This window comes from Leptonotus elevatus, chromosome 9 (assembly GCF_054856555.1).
Source record: "Leptonotus elevatus isolate MCC_2025b chromosome 9, RoL_Lele_1.0, whole genome shotgun sequence".
Taxonomy (NCBI): domain Eukaryota; kingdom Metazoa; phylum Chordata; class Actinopteri; order Syngnathiformes; family Syngnathidae; genus Leptonotus; species Leptonotus elevatus.
Window position 1 is genome coordinate 8,977,568 of NC_141247.1, and position 21,265 is coordinate 8,998,832.

Consider the following 21,265-nt stretch of genomic DNA (forward strand, 5'->3'; position numbering starts at 1 on the left):
TGGAGCGAGTGTTTAGTTTTTCTTTTTGCTTCGTACTTGCTAGCATGTATTAGAATTCTTCAATAAAAACATCATCAAAAGTTTTTGAATTGGTAATTACATTCAGATTCAAACACTATTTTTCCCCCCCTTGCTGTCGCATATCCGAACTGTTGTTTTGTGTACGTTCAGTCACCTAAATTGACGAGCCTTCTGATTGGACATAATGCAGCAATAATAAAATCATTTTCTATGTGTTTTGGGTGTCATGCGCTTGTAAAAACAAAGACTTGAAGGCTAAACCGTCAAAATATTTGATTACAAATATATTTGTCATTTAATGGCTATTTAATTCTTTTAATATTTACTCTTGCAAATGTTGAAAAATAGGGCATTTTTTATAAGCACCTTGAGATAAGAGTGACCCAACTTACAAGTTTTCAGAGGTATGATATGTATGAGGCATATAGATTAATTTTATGTTCTGTTACCCCAGAGTGAATTCCTTGAATCATTCTTTCCTGGCGTATGGCTAATGCAAGCGGTTCAATAAATATTGCAAATAATAAAGGCGACAGTGGGCATCCCTGTCTTGTGCCTCTCTGTAGAGTAAAACTCTTAGATATAATCCCATTAGTAGTAACAGTAGCTTTAGGAGAATCATATAATACTGACACCCAGTGAATAAATGACTTCCCAAAGCCAAATTTATTTAAAACAGCAAAGAGGAAGGACCAGTTAACTTTATTAAAAGCTTTTTCTGCATCCAATGATACAATAACTGCCTTTTTATCATGCCGCTGAGACATACTAATAAGGTTAAAGAGCCTCCTAATATTATTAGTAGAGTGACGCTCTTTAATAAAGCCTGTTTGGTCGCTATGAATGATTGTCGGGATTACTGTTTCTAATCTAGATGTAAAAGCCTTAGTGATAATTTTAATATCAGTGTTAATTAGTGAAATCGGACGGTAACTTGATGGAAGGGTGGGGTCTTTTTCTGGCTTTAATAAAAGTTTAATTGCTGCTGTATTCATGTGTGGGCGTATGTGACCATTAGTTTTAATTTCTGTTACTACTCTTAAGAATAGTGGAGCAAGCATTGACCAGAAGTGCTTTAAAAATATAGCCGGATAACCATCCGAGCCAGGTGCTTTGCCATTTGGCATACTATCTAGAGCACTGTACAACTCGTTTATAGTAAGTGGTGCATCTAACATATCTTTATATTCAGTAGTTGACTGAGGTATATTTAAGCTACTGAGGAATTCCTCAATATGCTCTGGGTTAGGCTTATTAGTTTCTGAGTATAGGTTGTGATAATAATTATAACAAATTTGATTAATTTCTTCTGGTGATGATGAAGAAGGTAAATTCCTTCTTATTTGGGTTTTTAAGTCTCCAGCTGTCGACGAGGCCAAAGTCATCCATATATTCCCCTATTACTTTTGTAGATTGTGATCGCCTTATACATGTTGTTTTATTAGAATGATCTATTAATGGATTTAAGACTGTGTTAAAGTCTCCTCCAATAATAATAGTAGAGTTCGCTGCTAATTCACACAGCTTAGAGAAAAATTCATGGAAAAAGGCCGGATCATCATTATTAGGGGCATATAAATTACCAAATGTATATATTTTATTAAATATAGTCACCTGAATAATAATGTATCGGCCCTCTGGGTCTGTTATTGTATTATTTAGAGTAAAGAGTAAATTCTTATGTATGAGTATACAGACTCCCCTTTGTCTACTGTTATAAGGGGCAGAGTACGCTTGGCTAAAATTTTTATCAATAAGTAATTTTTCTTCAGATTTTTGTAGGTGGGTTTCTTGTAGGAGGCAAATATCTGCTTTTAATTTTAAGAGATGGTCTAAAGTTTTTATTCTTTTTGCCTGTGAGCGAGCGCCACAAACATTCCAGGAAACCAGAACTAATTTATGCATACAAACAATATAAACTCAGTCCTATGTATATATCTGTATAGGCCATTTGCCACCACTGGCATGTTATAGGATAGAATCAAAGTGGTTAGGTGATTTATATAGTTTGTGTAAAATATGAGGTAACGTGTAAGGTAACGTGTAAGTAAATAAAACAGTGCAAAAACGAGTAGGGAGGTGAAAGTGAAGGAAATTAACAGGGGATTAAACATAACAATACACCAGTAACCCAAGCGAGATTTTTTTGTTTAAATATACTTTAGATATAGTTGTGTATTAATATTATATTTATAATATAGCCTAAACATAATAAGTATTCATATTTTTTGGTTTTATAACCACATATACAGTAGATGTATACACCTAATAATCAAACTAAATTTAGTTCCACCAATGCCAATTAGAACAGCCAGGGAGTGGAATTGGGGTTCCGGAATAGTTGGCCATCGATATATAACTTATCAACGGCTATCGTAGTCCGTTTACCCTCCTGCCTATTTTGTTTCATTATAGGAAACAGTACCTTTCGCCGCTCATTGATCTCTCTCGGGAGTTGATCATTCATTCCAAATGAGGTCCCTTTAAGTTCCCGTCCTTTACTTTTTACAAATTCATTCTGTTTAAAATGCTCAAACTTGGCAATAATAGGACGGGGTTTGTTGCCCCTACGGGCTCCAAGCAGATGTACCCGGTCAAAAGAGATGTTATTTACCGTCTCCTGAGGAATTTTTAACGACGTCGTCATACATTTTTTTATCTCAACCTCTGGGTTGTCAGAGGTATTCTCGGATATGCCTGAGAATATTAAATTCTCCCGCATACTACGGGATTGGACATCTAAAACTGTTTCTTTTAGCGTTTTATTCTCCTTTTTCATAGTTTCCAGCTCGGCTGAAACAGCCGCGAGTGAAGAGTGTAACTCGGCATTTTCCCGTTGAAGGACACTTACCTGCTGACTGACGAATTCCAGGCTTAACTTTAATTCTTTGACGTCCTCGAGGATGAGGCCGAGGACGTCAAGTTTTTTATTTATGGACTCCAGCACACTGACCGAAACGTCCGTAGTGGTTAGGTCGTCCGTGTCCGTCGCTGAGTCGTTTTTCCTCTTCTTCGAAGAAGGTTTCTTCGACGGTTTCTCGACGGAAGGATCCTCCATCGCGCAGCTGTAAAAATATCCGTCGATGAAACGTTCAAGGTCCTCCACGTTGGGTGGTATTTCAAATCTGCCGGATGAAAGAGAGAAGAGAAAAGACAAGATATATGATGGTTAAATTTGGATTAGTTTAGTATAATAGAGCTAGTTCTATCTTAGCAGCAAGGCGCCGCCATGTTAGGGTTTCCTGGTCTCGCTGTAGGTCTCGCGATAGTCACAGCATCTCGTGAGCGACTTCCCGACTTCTCTCACTTCTTTGGATGCTCTGCATCATTTCATCAAGGTCTAACCAAAAGTTTTCCTTCTTCTCCAGCTCACATCCTAACTGTGGCGCATACCCACTAAGAACATTGATCATCACACCTTCGATTCCTAGCTTCAAGCTCATCACTTTATCTGACACTCTATTTACCTCCAGGACGTTCCTAACAAACTTCTCCTTCAATATAACTCCTACTCATCATTTTTCTTCCTATCTGCACCATGGTAGAGGAAATTGAACCCTGCTCCTAAACTTCTAGCTTTGCTCCCTTTAATATATGTTGTGTTATTCTTAATTTAAAATGTACAATATATTTTGATGAGTGTTCAGTGCATGATGTACAGTATTTGATACGTGTGGAGGGCTTCTCTGCACATTTGAACTTTAGACAAGCGGACCGCACTTACGAAATCAGCAGCTATTTGACCGTGGATACGTCCGACTGGAACACGGACGTCGCTTACACCTGCAAAGTGTCTTTGGGCTCCAAGTTTGCTGAAAACACCATCAACAAGTCCAAGTGTGTGACCTAGATGGTCAGCATGGAGTTGTGTGCTCTTCAGACCAGAGCAATGTTTGCATATTTGGAGCGAGCGTTTAGTTTTTCTTTCTGCTTCGTACTTGCTAGCATGTATTAGAATTCTTCAATAAAAACATCATCAAAAGTTTTTGAATTGGTAATTACATTCAGATTGAAGCACTATTTTTTCCCCCCTTGCTGTCGCATATCCGAACTGTTGTTTTGTGTACGTTCAGTCACCTAAATTGACGAGCCTTCTGATTGGACATAATGCAGCAATAATAAAGTCATTTCTATGTGTTTTGGGTGTCATGCGCTTGTAAATACAAAGACTTGAAGGCTAAACCGTCAAAATATTTGATTACAAATATATTTGTCATTTAATGACTATTTAATTCTTTTAATATTTACTCTTGCAAATGTTGAAAAATAGGGCATTTTTTATAAGCACCTTGAGATAAGAGTGACCCAACTTACAAGTGTTCAGAGGTATGAGTCATTCGGCCATATTTTTGTTTTTACTTATTAGTGCCAACTTGAGATATGAGTGGTGTGTGGTGGCAGTGACTCAGTTCACAACAACTAGCAGTTTGTCAGAATTTTAAATATTCTTTGCCTGTTTTATTTATTTATTTTAGTTTTTAATTTAGTTTTTTAGTCTTTTAACACTATTCCTAAAATATAAGTGAACTATAAACCTTTAAGCATCTGTTTTTTTTTTTAAAACACAAATGGTGCTGCAACACATACAGTATACAGAGAATATAACACACAGGCGTATATTCTTTGTTCTCTCCAAAGAATGACTGATATTACTGCTGAGGAGTTGTGAAGTCGCTTTTTTCAATTTATATTTCTGTCTGTCTTATACTGCCCCCAGGTGGCCAAGGCGTGCACACCAGAACGACGTGCACACTTGCATTGACGTGAATGATAAAGTGTGACAAAAAAAGGTTTCATTCTCATAATTATTTTATGGCTGAATATTTTTTGTTTAAGTAAAGTAAAAAGCATATTATAGCAAGTAATACATCATTCATTGATTACAAATGCATTACAGTTTTTTGGGGAGGAGAGTCTGGAATGGATTATATTTTAATGAGGAAAATGATTTGAGAAGAGTTTTGAGCAACCAGTGCAGACAAGGAATGAATAAAACGCTTAACTCAAGGAACCACTGTAAAGCATGTGAAATCGCACAGTTGTCATGGCAATTCATATAATAAACCAATTAAAAATGAAATGCCGTCCTATCTACGTCCACATTCACGTTTCGTTATAACGGAAATAGAACTACTTCCTGCTTTTAAGTCTAAGAATCATAGGCAATGTAGTGCGGCCAGACTGAACACGAGCTGAACATTTCTTCATTTGTTATTATTTAAGCGGTCAATTCCTATCAGAGCGCACAGCCAAAAGTGAAGGCCCGCCCACAACAGCTCTATCACTCAACAGAGGAGAAATTCTACTGCTACCTCCCCTAGACACTTCTGTACCTCCACAGGTATATCATCAGGACCGAGTGCCTTTCCACTCTTCATCCTCTTCAATGGCCTTCTCACTTCATCCTTACTAATCTTTGCTACTTCCTGGCACACAACAGTCACCTCTTCTACTCTCCGTTCTCTCATTTTCCTCATTCATCAACTCTTCAAAGTACTCTTTCCATCTTCCCATCACACTACTGGCATCTGTCAACACACTTCCTTTATTACCCTGACCTGTTTTACATCCTTCCCATCTCTGTCTCTTTGCCTTGCCAACCTGTATCGATCAGTCTCTCCCTCCTTACTATCCAACCTCTCCCTCCTTACTATCCAACCTAGCATACAAGTCATCGTAAGGCCCTTGTTTTGTCTTTGCCACTTCCACTTTCACCCTACGCTGAATTTCTCTGTACTCCTGTCTACTCTCTTCAGTCCTCCCAGTGTCACACTTCTTCTTAGCTAACCTCTTTCTCTGGATCCACTTCTGCACCTCCTCATTCCACCACCAAGTCTCCTTACCCCCTTTCCTTCCAGATGACACACCAAGGACTGTCCTACCTGTCTCCCTGATCACGTTTGCTGTAGTTGTCCAGTCATCCGGAAGCACTTCCTGACCATCCAGAGACTGTCTCAACTCTTCCTTTTTCAGCTTCCACCATTTCGCCCTCTGCTCTGCCTTTGCCGTCTTTGTCTTCCTCACCACCATAGTCATCCTACACACTACCATCCTATGCTACCACTACTTTGCAGTCGCTGATCTCCTTCAGATTACACCGTCTACACAAGATGTCGTCTACCTGTGTACTCCTACCTCCACTCTTGTAGGTCACCCTACGTCCCTGCCTCTTCTGGAAGAAAGTATTCACGACAGCCATTTCCATTCTTTTTGCAAAGTCAACCACCATCTGTCCTTCTGCGTTCCTCTCCTGGATACCAAACTCGCCCATCACCTCCTCATCACCTCTGCTTCCTGCACCAACGTGTTCATTGAAGTCTGCACCAACGACAACTCTCTCACTTCGAGGGATGCTCTGCATCATTTCATCAAGGTCTAAACAAAAGTTTTCCTTCTCCTCCAGCTCACATCCTACCTGTGGCGCATACCCACTAAGAACATTGATCATCACACCTTCGATTCCTTTTTTTTTTTTTTTCCTCTCTTTTTCCTATAAAGAGCTCAGTATTGTTCATTCGGAAATGTCATCATCATTGCTCTTTATTTTTTTATATTTTTTATTTATATATATATATATATATATATATATATATATATATATATATATATATATACATATACACACATATATATATGTATATATATATACATATATACATATATATATATATATATACATATATATATGCATATATATATATATATATATATATATATATTTTTTTTTGTATGTGGGTGAGTATGTGTATGTGCGTGCGTGCGTGCGTGCTTGCGTGCGTGCTTGCGTGTATTTGTTAGCTCACCAAAAACCTATTAGAAAAAATCCCATACCGTTCACCTAAATCGAACATCGGCGTCAGGAGACCCGAGGGGACCAAAGAAAACCAAGGAAGGTGAAATCCAGCACCGACCAGACACCACCCACCGGGCCACCCACCAGAATTGTTCCCCAACCCAAGAAACATCTAAATTCCAACAAATCCCCCAAAAAATAAAAAATCAGGGAGACCTCAAGAGACCGAAGGAGAGACTGAGGAAAGGAAGGAAGGACAGACGAAGCCGAGTGAGATCCACAGACACCAGCCTCCACCGATTCAATGACCTGAGGGGGAAGCAGATTGTATCTGAGTTTCGATAGATGCTGGTGTGGTGGATCTGGCATGCATGAAAATCTCCACCAAAGAGGGGAGCCGTCGACCCCTGCCAGGACAGAGCAAGCGCAACACCTCAGGGCCCCCCAGGCCGCGGCAGTGCCAAAGGACGACCCCCGGGCCCCGCCAGGGCTACCGGCCGGAGAGCAAACCCAGGAGCTGGAGCGCCCCCCACCCCAACACGGCCCGCGCCCCCGACCCAACGCAGCAGGACGGGGCACTGCAGGCCCGCCAGGCACCCCACCGGCCCCCAACCCCCGCACCCCCCACGACCCCCCCGCCCCCCAGGAGGGGGGGGGGGCACACCCGGCGGGGCGATAGGGCTCGCCCCCCGGATACTGGGGCCCACCCGAGGTGCCAGGACGCCCACCGAAGCGGGGCGGGCACAACATCAAACCCCAGCCACCCCCGCCGGCCCCCGGAGCACCGAGACCCGGGCAGTGGATAGAGCCCCCGGCCCAGGGGAGGGGAAGGAAGGCGTACCGGGGAGGGGGAAGGGAGGGGGGAAGGAGACGACAAGAAGGGCAGGGGGCAGCGGCAGGGCCGCAGAGAGAGGGGGAGAGGAGGAGGAAGGGTGACGAGGGAGAAGGGACAGGCAGGCGGAGGACGGGCGGGGAGAGGCGAGGAGGGAGAGGCAGCAAGGGGGAGGAAGGGGGAGGGGAGAGGGAACCACCGGGCACCCCGGCGGCCCACAGGCCCCGAACCGCGTCGCCGGCCCCAGAGCGACGGACCGCGCCGGAACGGCGCCACCCCAGACACCAGGGAAAGCCCCGCAACGCAGCACCCCCCAAGAGACCCAGGGAACGGCCAAGACGCAGCCGCCACCCAGCAGCCAACAGAGGGGCAGACCCGCCCACGCCCAGCCAGGGGGGACAGCACCCACAGAATTAACCCACTGGCATGCCGTGAATCCGAATATCAACCCCTGGTGCCCATCAGAGGCGAATCCGCTCGATCCCGCTGGCAGCAGCCGGGTTCCTGACTATAAAGACACAACCATTAGTTACAAATTGCCAAATACAGAAACATCAATGCAAGTTATCACGCTGCTGTGGCTCTCGCTAACAGGCAGAATTAAGTAACCAGGTTTAGGTTAAAAAATTCTATATACGTAGACCATGTTTCTTTAAATTTTGACATTTGGTTTTTATTTGAGGCAGATATTTTTTCCATTAAAATGTGATTCATGAGGAGGTTAGACCATTGGTCGATATTCAGAGTTTGTTTATTTTTCCAGTTAACAAGAATTGGTTTTTTTGCGATAGTAAGGGCTACAAGTATAGATTGAAATTGTTTATGTGGTAAGTCAATTGTTGTTAAGTCACCTAGCAAACACAAGTTTGGAGATAACGGTATCCTACAGTCCAAGACAGCGGAAAGTTTTTCTAAGACTTTAGTCCAGAAACACATAACCGGAGTACATAACCATAAAGCATGAAAATAAGTGTCTGTAGTGTTTTGTAAACACTGGAGACAAATGTCGGAGTCTGAGAGTCCCATTTTCTTCATCATATATTGAGTAATGTATGTTCTGTGAATAATTTTATATTGGATAAGTTGTAAATTTGTGTGTTTTGTCATTTTAAAAACGTTTTCACAAACTTGAATCCAAAAGTCCGGAGCTATAGACAAGTCTGTTTCCCATTTTGAGATGGCTAAAGACGTTTTATCAGTATATGAAAGTAACTTATATATTTTTGAGAGTTTTTTTGTTGTCGGAGAAAGCTTGGTAATATCTTTAGCTAAAACAGGCGGTTGGAGCGTACCCTGAAGTGTTGGAATTTGTTTCTTTATCATACTTTTAACTTGCAAATAATGTAAAAAGTTTCAGTTTTTTATTTTGTATTTTTGGAGCAAGGATGTATATGATATAAACATATTATCTGAGAAGAGATGGTGGAGATGTGTAATTCCTTTCTGCTCCCACATATTCAAATAAAACGATTGGTTGTTAATTTGAAAGTCGGGGTTATGCCATAGGGGAGAAAGCCCGCAGGGCTCCACTTGGGCTTTTGTCATTTCTAGTGCCTTCCACCAGGCAGTCAGGGTGGCGGAAATCATTGGATTTTTAAAGCAGTTATGTCGCTTAATCGATGTTGTAATAAAGAGTAAATCTAGGAGTCTGAGGTTATTACAATCCTTCTGTTCTAGTTCCAGCCAACAGTTAGTATCTCTATTGGGTTGTGCCCATAAAATAATATATTGTAGCTGGTTGGCTATATAGTAGTGCATAAAATTTGGTGCCTCTAGACCTCCTTTGGATTTATTTTTCTGAAGAGTAGATAGACTAATCTTTGCTTTTTTTTTATTCCAGTAAAATTTTGTAACGGCTGAGTCCAACAATTGGAACCAGTTAGCCGTAGGTTTAAATGGAACCATTGAGAAAAAATAGTTTATTTTGGGTAAAACTTTCATTTTAATAGTGGCTATTCGTCCTATTAGAGAAATAGGAAGATTATTCCAGCGCTCCAAGTCACTATAAATGCTATCCAGAAGTGGAGTAAAGTTTAAATTAATTAAATCAGTTAATTTAGGTGAGATTTGTATTCCTAAGTATTTTAAATTACGTATAGGAAATGAGTAGTGTGGGTCCTGGCTTGCAGGGTTCCATGCATTTTCTGTAATAGGTAGAAGTGTTGATTTTGTCCAGTTAATAGAATAGTCTGATAACTGTGAGAATTTAGTTATTAAGTTAAATACTTCCCCTAACGAAATAGCAGGCTTTTCTAAATAAAGTAAAATATCATCGGCATATAGATTAATTTTATGTTCTGTTACCCCAGAGTGAATTCTTTGAATCCTTCTTTCCTGGCGTATGGCTAATGCAAGCGGTTCAATAAATATTGCAAATAATAAAGGCGACAGTGGGCATCCCTGTCTTGTCTGTCTTAGATATAATCCCATTAGTAGTAACAGTAGCTTTAGGAGAATCATATAATACTGACACCCAGTGAATAAATGACTTCCCAAAGCCAAATTTATTTAAAACAGCAAAGAGGAAGGACCAGTTAACTTTATTAAAAGCTTTTTCTGCATCCAATGATATAATAACTGCCTTTTTATCATGCCGCTGAGACATACTAATAAGGTTAAAGAGCCTCCTAATATTATTAGTAGAGTGACGCTCTTTAATAAAGCGTGTTTGGTCGCTATGAATGATTGTCGGGATTACTGTTTCTAATCTAGATGTAAAAGCCTTAGTGATAATTTTAATATCAGAGTTAATTAGTGAAATCGGACGGTAACTTGATGGAAGGGTGGGGTCTTTTTCTGGCTTTAATAAAAGTTTAATTGCTGCTGTATTCATGTGTGGGCGTATGTGACCATTAGTTTTAATTTCTGTTACTACTCTTAAGAATAGTGGAGCAAGCATTGACCAGAAGTGCTTTAAAAATATAGCCGGATAACCATCCGAGCCAGGTGCTTTGCCATTTGGCATACTATCTAGAGCACTGTACAACTCGTTTATAGTAAGTGGTGCATCTAACATATCTTTATATTCAGTAGTTGACTGAGGTATATTTAAGCTACTGAGGAATTCCTCAATATGCTCTGGGTTAGGCTTATTAGTTTCTGAGTATAGGTTGTGATAATAATTATAAAAAAATTGATTAATTTCTTCTGGTGATGATGAAGAAGGTAAATTCCTTCTTATTTGGGTTTTTAAGTCTCCAGCTGTCGACGAGGCCAAAGTCATCCATATATTCCCCTATTACTTTTGTAGATTGTGATCGCCTTATACATGTTGTTTTATTAGAACGATCTATTAATGGATTTAAGACTGTGTTAAAGTCTCCTCCAATAATAATAGTAGAGTTCGCTGCTAATTCACACACCTTAGAGAAAAATTCATGGAAAAAGGCCGGATCATCATTATTAGGGGCATATAAATTACCAAATGTATATATTTTATTAAATATAGTCACTTAATAATAATGTATCGGCCCTCTGGGTCTGTTATTGTATTATTTAGAGTAAAGAGTAAATTCTTATGTATGAGTATACAGACTCCCCTTTGTCTACTGTTATAAGGGGCAGAGTACGCTTGGCTAAAATTTTTATCAATAAGTAATTTTTCTTCAGATTTTTGTAGGTGGGTTTCTTGTAGGAGGCAAATATCTGCTTTTAATTTTAAGAGATGGTCTAAAGTTTTTATTCTTTTTGCCTGTGAGCGAGCGCCACAAACATTCCAGGAAACCAGAACTAATTTATGCATACAAACAATATAAACTCAGTCCTATGTATATATCTGTATAGGCCATTTGCCACCACTGGCATGTTATAGGATAGAATCAAAGTGGTTAGGTGATTTATATAGTTTGTGTAAAATATGAGGTAACGTGTAAGGTAACGTGTAAGTAAATAAAACAGTGCATAAACGAGTAGGGAGGTGAAAGTGAAGGAAATTAACAGGGGATTAAACATAACAATACACCAGTAACCCAAGCGAGATTTTTTTGTTTAAATATACTTTAGATATAGTTGTGTATTAATATTATATTTATAATATAGCCTAAACATAATAAGTATTCATATTTTTTGGTTTTATAACCACATATACAGTAGATGTATACACCTAATAATCAAACTAAGTTTAGTTCCACCAATGCCAATTAGAACAGCCAGGGAGTGGAATTGGGGTTCCGGAATAGTTGGCCATCGATATATAACTTATCAACGGCTATCGTAGTCCGTTTACCCTCCTGCCTATTTTGTTTCATTATAGGAAACAGTACCTTTCGCCGCTCATTGATCTCTCTCGGGAGTTGATCATTCATTCCAAATGAGGTCCCTTTAAGTTCCCGTCCTTTACTTTTTACAAATTCTTTCTGTTTAAAATGCTCAAACTTGGCAATAATAGGACGGGGTTTGTTGCCCCTACGGGCTCCAAGCAGATGTACCCGGTCAAAAGAGATGTTATTTACCGTCTCCTGAGGAATTTTTAACGACGTCGTCATACATTTTTTTATCTCAACCTCTGGGTTGTCAGAGGTATTCTCGGATATGCCTGAGAATATTAAATTCTCCCGCATACTACGGGATTGGACATCTAAAACTGTTTCTTTTAGCGTTTTATTCTCCTTTTTCATAGTTTCCAGCTCGGCTGAAACAGCCGCGAGTGAAGAGTGTAACTCGGCATTTTCCCGTTGAAGGACACTTACCTGCTGACTGACGAATTCCAGGCTTAACTTTAATTCTTTGACGTCCTCGAGGATGAGGCCGAGGACGTCAAGTTTTTTATTTATGGACTCCAGCACACTGACCGAAACGTCCGTAGTGGTTAGGTCGTCCGTGTCCGTCGCTGAGTCGTTTTTCCTCTTCTTCGAAGAAGGTTTCTTCGACGGTTTCTCGACGGAAGGATCCTCCATCGCGCAGCTGTAAAAATATCCGTCGATGAAACGTTCAAGGTCCTCCACGTTGGGTGGTATTTCAAATCTGCCGGATGAAAGAGAGAAGAGAAAAGACAAGATATATGATGGTTAAATTTGGATTAGTTTAGTATAATAGAGCTAGTTCTATCTTAGCAGCAAGGCGCCGCCATGTTAGGGTTTCCTGGTCTCGCTGTAGGTCTCGCGATAGTCACAGCATCTCGTGAGCGACTTCCCGACTTCTCTCACTTCTTTGGATGCTCTGCATCATTTCATCAAGGTCTAACCAAAAGTTTTCCTTCTTCTCCAGCTCACATCCTAACTGTGGCGCATACCCACTAAGAACATTGATCATCACACCTTCGATTCCTAGCTTCAAGCTCATCACTTTATCTGACACTCTATTTACCTCCAGGACGTTCCTAACAAACTTCTCCTTCAATATAACTCCTACTCATCATTTTTCTTCCTATCTGCACCATGGTAGAGGAAATTGAACCCTGCTCCTAAACTTCTAGCTTTGCTCCCTTTAATATATGTTGTGTTATTCTTAATTTAAAATGTACAATATATTTTGATGAGTGTTCAGTGCATGATGTACAGTATTTGATACGTGTGGAGGGCTTCTCTGCACATTTGAACTTTAGACAAGCGGACCGCACTTACGAAATCAGCAGCTATTTGACCGTGGATACGTCCGACTGGAACACGGACGTCGCTTACACCTGCAAAGTGTCTTTGGGCTCCAAGTTTGCTGAAAACACCATCAACAAGTCCAAGTGTGTGACCTAGATGGTCAGCATGGAGTTGTGTGCTCTTCAGACCAGAGCAATGTTTGCATATTTGGAGCGAGCGTTTAGTTTTTCTTTCTGCTTCGTACTTGCTAGCATGTATTAGAATTCTTCAATAAAAACATCATCAAAAGTTTTTGAATTGGTAATTACATTCAGATTGAAGCACTATTTTTTCCCCCCTTGCTGTCGCATATCCGAACTGTTGTTTTGTGTACGTTCAGTCACCTAAATTGACGAGCCTTCTGATTGGACATAATGCAGCAATAATAAAGTCATTTCTATGTGTTTTGGGTGTCATGCGCTTGTAAATACAAAGACTTGAAGGCTAAACCGTCAAAATATTTAATTACAAATATATTTGTCATTTAATGACTATTTAATTCTTTTAATATTTACTCTTGCAAATGTTGAAAAATAGGGCATTTTTTATAAGCACCTTGAGATAAGAGTGACCCAACCTACAAGTTTTCAGAGGTATGAGTCATTCGGCCATATTTTTGTTTTTACCTGCGAGTGCCAACTTGAGATATGAGTGGTGTGTGGTGGCAGTGACTCAGTTCACAACAACTAGCAGTTTGTCAGAATTTTAAATATTCTTTGCCTGTTTTATTTATTTATTTTAGTTTTTAATTTAGTTTTTTAGTCTTTTAACACTATTCCTAAAATATAAGTGAACTATAAACCTTTAAGCATCTGGTTTTTTTTTTAAAACACAAATGGTGCTGCAACACATACAGTATACAGAGAATATAACACACAGGCGTATATTCTTTGTTCTCTCCAAAGAATGACTGATATTACTGCTGAGGAGTTGTGAAGTCGCTTTTTTCAATTTATATTTCTGTCTGTCTTATACTGCCCCCAGGTGGCCAAGGCGTGCACACCAGAACGACGTGCACACTTGCATTGACGTGAATGATAAAGTGTGACAAAAAAAGGTTTCATTCTCATAATTATTTTATGGCTGAATATTTTTTGTTTAAGTAAAGTAAAAAGCATATTATAGCAAGTAATACATCATTCATTGATTACAAATGCATTACAGTTTTTTGGGGAGGAGAGTCTGGAATGGATTATATTTTAATGAGGAAAATGATTTGAGAAGAGTTTTGAGCAACCAGTGTAGACAAGGAATGAATCAAACGCTTAACTCAAGGAACCACTGTAAAGCATGTGAAATCGCACAGTTGTCATGGCAATTCATATAATAAACCAATTAAAAATGAAATGCCGTCCTATCTACGTCCACATTCACGTTTCGTTATAACGGAAATAGAACTACTTCCTGCTTTTAAGTCTAAGAATCATAGGCAATGTAGTGCGGCCAGACTGAACACGAGCTGAACATTTCTTCATTTGTTATTATTTAAGCGGTCAATTCCTATCAGAGCGCACAGCCAAAAGTGAAGGCCCGCCCACAACAGCTCTATCACTCAACAGAGGACATCGAGAGAGGGAGAAAAACCTAGACACTTCTGTACCTCCACAGGTATATCATCAGGACCGAGTGCCTTTCCACTCTTCATCCTCTTCAATGGCCTTCTCACTTCATCCTTACTAATCTTTGCTACTTCCTGGCACACAACGGTCACCTCTTCTACTCTCCGTTCTCTCATTTTCCTCATTCATCAACTCTTCAAAGTACTCTTTCCATCTTCCCATCACACTACTGGCATCTGTCAACACACTTCCTTTATTACCCTGACCTGTTTTACATCCTTCCCATCTCTGTCTCTTTGCCTTGCCAACCTGTATCGATCAGTCTCTCCCTCCTTACTATCCAACCTCTCCCTCCTTACTATCCAACCTAGCATACAAGTCATCGTAAGGCCCTTGTTTTGTCTTTGCCACTTCCACTTTCACCCTACGCTGAATTTCTCTGTACTCCTGTCTACTCTCTTCAGTCCTCCCAGTGTCACACTTCTTCTTAGCTAACCTCTTTCTCTGGATCCACTTCTGCACCTCCTCATTCCACCACCAAGTCTCCTTACCCCCTTTCCTTCCAGATGACACACCAAGGACTGTCCTACCTGTCTCCCTGATCACGTTTGCTGTAGTTGTCCAGTCATCCGGAAGCACTTCCTGACCATCCAGAGACTGTCTCAACTCTTCCTTTTTCAGCTTCCACCATTTCGCCCTCTGCTCTGCCTTTGCCGTCTTTGTCTTCCTCACCACCATAGTCATCCTACACACTACCATCCTATGCTATCACAACTTTGCAGTCGCTGATCTCCTTCAGATTACACCGTCTACACAAGATGTCGTCTACCTGTGTACTCCTACCTCCACTCTTGTAGGTCACCCTACGTCCCTGCCTCTTCTGGAAGAAAGTATTCACGACAGCCATTTCCATTCTTTTTGCAAAGTCAACCACCATCTGTCCTTCTGCGTTCCTCTCCTGGATACCAAACTCGCCCATCACCTCCTCATCACCTCTGTTTCCTGCACCAACGTGTTCATTGAAGTCTGCACCAACGACAACTCTCTCACAAGGGATGCTCTGCATCATTTGATCAAGGTCTAACCAAAAGTTTTCCTTCTCCTCCAGCTCACATCCTACCTGTGGCGCATACCCACTAAGAACATTGATCATCACACCTTCGATTCCTAGCTTCAAGCTCATCACTCTATCTGACACTCTATTTACCTCCAGGACGTTCCTAACAAACTCCTCCTTCAAGATAACTCCCACTCATCATTTTTCTTCCTATCTGCACCATGGTAGAGGAAATTGAACCCTGCTCCTAAACTTCTAGCTTTGCTCCCTTTCCACCTGGTCTCCTGACTACTCTGAAAGAAGTGGTGCGCAGGTGCACCAGTTTCAAGTGTGTCATTGTGCATTTGCATTTATTTTGCATACTTAGGGGAGCGAAGCGGTCGATGGGACTGAAGAAGAGTTGTGTCAGTTGCGAAAACTTGAAAACAGAAACCGTTGTCGTGGGCCAAGTCAACATGCTAACTTCAATTGTGTTAAATATAAAATGTCATGTCTTTTTGTAAGACAGAAAATTCCATTGTTTTAATTATTGTAGTGTATCCAAAATGAGCACCAAACAGCCTTGGGTGCTCTTTTCACTGCTAATATAAATATTACTGTATCTTGCGGTTACGATTTTAACTCTACTATACTGTAATATACTGTATCTAACTTCTATTGTAAACTATTGAACGATTCATTATAATAAAAACAAACACTGCAAAAGGCTTTTTTAAAAGAATATTTAAGAATTAAGTTTTAAGAATTATACTAAGCTGGAAGTAAATGTGACTTTGCAATGAGTGCATTATGAGATAGTTATGATCAATTCTGTATTTACGATGAGATGTTAAAAAAGAAAATGGGTTGATTGGATTTCAATCAGATGAAAGTTTTGCAATAAGATGAGAGACGCAACAGAAACCGACTCTCCGCGCTCGGCTAACGAAGCATCCACTTTCTGCCGTCCCAGGACGCACCTGCAGGCCCTTTTCCCCTCGTCTTTGGCTCCATGCAAATCAAGTTTCACTTCTGTCAAATCACGCTGATCTCACTCTGACTCTGGAAGCCCCTGGCCCGTCATTGCAGCCACAAGTAAAAAAGTAACTCACAGACACAGGACAACATTCTGGTGTGTTGTTAAAAATTCTGCCAAATTTGAATGATTAAAAAAAATATATATTGCCAAATAGATAAAATGAGGACTTGAAATGGTGAAAAATCAAACCGTTGTCTCTACCCTAAAATATGCTGAAACCACACCTCACTCAACTGTTTACTGTCAATCAAATACCACTAGTGTAGTTAGCAGTACTGCCTACATGTACTAAGACAACAATGGCACACGATCTACAATCATGTTAGGAGGCTTTAAAATGGGTCTATTATTCCAAAATAAGCGTAACAAGCTAATTAGTGGGGCAAAATGTGATTGTCGACCCAACGTGACCCAACAACATGACTGGGCAGCTCAAGTTGCTCATAGTGGGGGTGGGCCGACTCAAATGCCCAAATGCATCACTGGCCGCTGTTTTGGTCACGGCCAAAAAAAAAGGACGAAAGAAATGATAACCAACAGTTTAAATGCCGTACCTTCACAATTCTGAACTACATAGTTCTCAGTCTTTATCGTCCGACATCGATCAAATTCGATTAAATGTGCTACACAAATAAATTTGATTTGATTTCCCTTTGCAGGAAATGTGAACGAAATTGACAATGGGACTCTTTTCTTGAACAAATCAGAATCAATCTCTTGAGTGACTTGAATGTTTTTGCCATTATAAATACTCCTTGTAAACTGCTGGCACATTTGCATGCTGTTATATTGAGTTTTTGTATATTATTCGTGGTTTCTATCATTGTGATGTTATAATGGTGGTAAGAGATGGATAAGGTTAAGTAAATCCCCACATACCAAATGCACAGCCTGCCACTGGTTGAATGATGACTGACGTGTAAAGCTCCCAACTACTTCCTCTTTGGCGCTTTTAAAAGCTGCAGACTCCTTCTAACTGCTTCATTGACTCGCTCGCCTGACGTTTCACCACCGCTAACAGACACCATGTTGGGGACCATTTTCCTTCTCATCAGCGCTCTGACTTGTGAGACCATCTCGGGCGTTTCTCCTCCGTGTCAACATTTTCAAGTCATGTTGTTGTTGATTCTTTTCTTCTTTTGACAGATGGTGATGCAGCGAAGGTGTTGACCCAGACTCCGGCGGTGATGACAGTTGCTGCAGGACAACAAGTTGTTTTCAACTGCGACATTCAGAGGGATGAGGGCAATAGGGTTTATTTTTATAAACATATTCCCGGAGACGCTCCTCAGTATATTCTGTATCATTACCATTCGTACTCCGGGCCTAGCTTTGGAACAGGATTCTCCTCAAGTCGTTTTGATGCTAAAACATCCTCAACTACCAATTACCAGTTAATCATTAAACGGGCAGAAGCAGGAGATTCTGCTGAGTATTACTGTAGCACATGGGACGACTCTGCTAGCGAAGCTGTATCACAGTGATTTAGCGGGTGACAGAAAGTGCCCATTCTTACTTCTGCTTTGTGTCGAGTCTGCGCCACATGTTGGACGTTTACACTGGAAGGAATGCTGGTTATGGGCCTGTTGGTCTTCAGCTGGCTACAAGGTCTGCAGTCCACAGTGTTCTCCACTTCAATTACCAAAAGTCAGCTGGGATATGGTCCAAGATGGATGGATGGATGCTTCCATTGGAATGAAAATAGACCTTTCAAATAGTTTAGTCATTAAAAGCTGCATGGACTTATTCCAGATCTGATCCCGGTGGAGAAAAGATATTGGCCATGGAAATTCCAATCACATGGACCATGTTCAGAAGCCTCAACGTGAGCAGCGTTATTGTTTCTACATGGCCAACATTCGTCTTCAAGACGCTCCGTGAAATGGACGTTTCCATCAGGGTGACAACTTGGCTGATATGTTGACTTCCACCAACACCAAAGTGGAGGTAAGAGAAACAGGAGTGAATATTGCCACCCGCGAAGTATTTGGGATTAAAAACAAATGTCATGAAGAGGCCCGAAGTGAAGGTTGTGGAAGAGTCATCCGACTCATCAGTTTTTGTACGGCTGTGAACTCAAACGGCATCACTGTGGTATTCGGAGGAGGAACCAAGCTGTTTGTGACAAGTAAGTCCTTTGATCATCCAATTTCAAAACCTGCTAACGTACAAATTTCAAGTTGAATATATTTTACCAAGTATTGTTCAGTTTTTAATTCCATCTTTTAGTTTAGGTTTGCACAATAACTATTTATTTCAGTTTTTGCCAGTGATGGCCACCAAGTCTTTCTTTCAAGCATAGTTTTTTTTTTTAATCTAAACTTAAATTTATTTAAAAATCTATATATTTTTAAATTATTAGTGAGGTTACTTTTGACCAAATACAATAATGCCTGGATTATTATCATAATTTTTTTAAATGTCAATTTTCATTTTAGTGTGTTTTCTTTGAATATATTTTATTCTGTTAAATATATTTGACCAAGTTGCTATTGTTCTTTTCTTTCTTTCTTTTTTTTATTTATTTAAAGCTTTTAGTTTAGGTTTAGCCCGTCACTATTTATTCAAGTATTCGTCAGTGATGTCTTTCCACGTGAGACTATGTTAAGTTTATTTTTTTTACTATGACAATGTTTTCTATAAACAATAATCTTATTTTACAATATATTTCTACAATGACTAGAAAATAATAGTGAGGTTACCTCCACTATTCATAATAACATATTAACTACTTACTTTTATAATATATTTTTTGATCTCTTTCATTTTATATTTTATATATTAAACTTTTTTTTAATTATATGAATACAATCATGTTAGTATGGTTACATTTGCTATGTGCGTCATATTTATATATATATATATATATATATATATATATATATATATATATATATATATATATATATATATATTTATTTAGTTACTTTCACATGAACATATTTATTATATATGAAACATATATTTTTTTTACGTTTTTAAATGTATAGTTTTATGAGTAAAATTATGAGAAACTCTTCTCAGTATGAGTCTTGCACTTTGACACCCCTGCAAAATATTCAGATGTCAACCAAAATTAGGCATAAGTGAATAACTTTTTTTGAAACCGTTTATATGGAACAATATGTGGCTGAGTCATTTTTGTTGGATGGCATGTTTGTTGTAGTAAATAATATATGTTGTGTTATTCTTAATTTAAAATGTACAATATATTTTGATGAATGTTCAGTGCATGATGTACAGTATTTGATACGTGTGGAGGGCTTCTCTGCACATTTGAACTTTAGGCCTTGAGTTGCAAAGCTAACACATGAAAATGGATCTCAACCCTCCAGGCTCTGACCTCCCTGCCCCCGTGGTGACAGTCTTTCCCCCGGCCAGCGACGAGCTCCAGTCCAAAAGCGCCACCCTGGTCTGCGTGGCTAGTCAGTCGTCGCCATATGCAGACGTCACGTGGCTGGCTGGCGGCCTTCCAGTGAGCGGCGACGTCGTGACCGGCCTCGCCGTGCGACAAGCGGACCGCACTTACAAAATCAGCAGCTATTTGACCGTGGATACGTCCGACTGGAACACGGACGTCGCTTACACCTGCAAAGTGTCTCTGGGCTCCAAGTTTGCTGAAAACACCATCAACAAGTCCAAGTGTGTGACCTAGATGGTCAGCATGGAGTTGTGTGCTCTTCAGACCAGAGCAATGTTTGCATATTTGGAGCGAGTGTTTAGTTTTTCTTTCTGCTTCGTACTTGCTAGCATGTATTAGAATTCTTCAATAAAAACATCATCAAAAGTTTTTGAATTGGTAATTACATTCAGATCCAAGCACTATTTTTTCCCCCCTTGCTGTCGCATATCCGAACTGTTGTTTTGTGTACGTTCAGTCACCTAAATTGACGAGCCTTCTGATTGGACATAATGCAGCAATAATAAAATAATTTCTATGTGTTTTGGGTGTCATGCGCTTGTAAAAACAAAGACTTGAAGGCTAAACCGTCAAAATATTTGATAACAAATATATTTGTCATTTAATGGCTATTTAATTCTTTTATTATTTACTGTTGCAAATGTTGAAAAATAGGGCATTTTTTATAAGCACCTTGAGATAAGAGTGACCCAACTTACAAGTTTTCAGAGGTATGAGTCATTCGGCCATATTTTTGTTTTTACTTGCGAGTGCCGACTTGAGATATGAGTGGTGTGTGGTGGCAGTGACTCAGTTCACAACAAGTAGCAGTTTGTCAGAATTTTAAATATTCTTCAAAAAATAAAAATTAAACTTTGCCTGTTTTATTTATTTATTTTAGTTTTTAATTTTGTTTTTTAGTCTTTTAACACTATTCCTAAAATATAAGTGAACTATAAACCTTTAAGCATCTGTTTTGTTTTTTTAAACACAAATGGTGCTGCAACACATACAG

The 21,265-nt window shown here is 39.8% G+C and overlaps 1 protein-coding gene across 1 annotated transcript; it reads left to right on the plus strand.

Annotated features, from left to right (window-relative positions):
- The first annotated feature begins 17,854 nt into the window (after positions 1–17,854).
- LOC147168293 (immunoglobulin lambda-1 light chain-like) lies at positions 17,855–20,612 on the plus strand. The gene is made up of 4 exons (XM_086085112.1): positions 17,855–17,916; positions 17,997–18,322; positions 18,945–18,978; positions 20,186–20,612. Exons 1-4 carry the CDS (start codon positions 17,877–17,879, stop codon positions 20,503–20,505), a joined length of 720 nt encoding a protein of 239 aa, XP_085941238.1. The 5' UTR covers positions 17,855–17,876; the 3' UTR covers positions 20,506–20,612.
- Positions 20,613–21,265: the final 653 nt, after the last annotated feature.

Coding starts and splice junctions, on each gene's coding strand:
- LOC147168293 (XM_086085112.1), top strand. CDS start 17,877: ATGTTGGGGACCATTTTCCTTCTCATCAGCGCTCTGACTT. Junction 17,917..17,996: donor TCTCATCAGCGCTCTGACTT/GTGAGACCATCT, acceptor TTCTTTTGACAG/ATGGTGATGCAGCGAAGGTG. Junction 18,323..18,944: donor ACGACTCTGCTAGCGAAGCT/GTATCACAGTGA, acceptor GGCATCACTGTG/GTATTCGGAGGAGGAACCAA.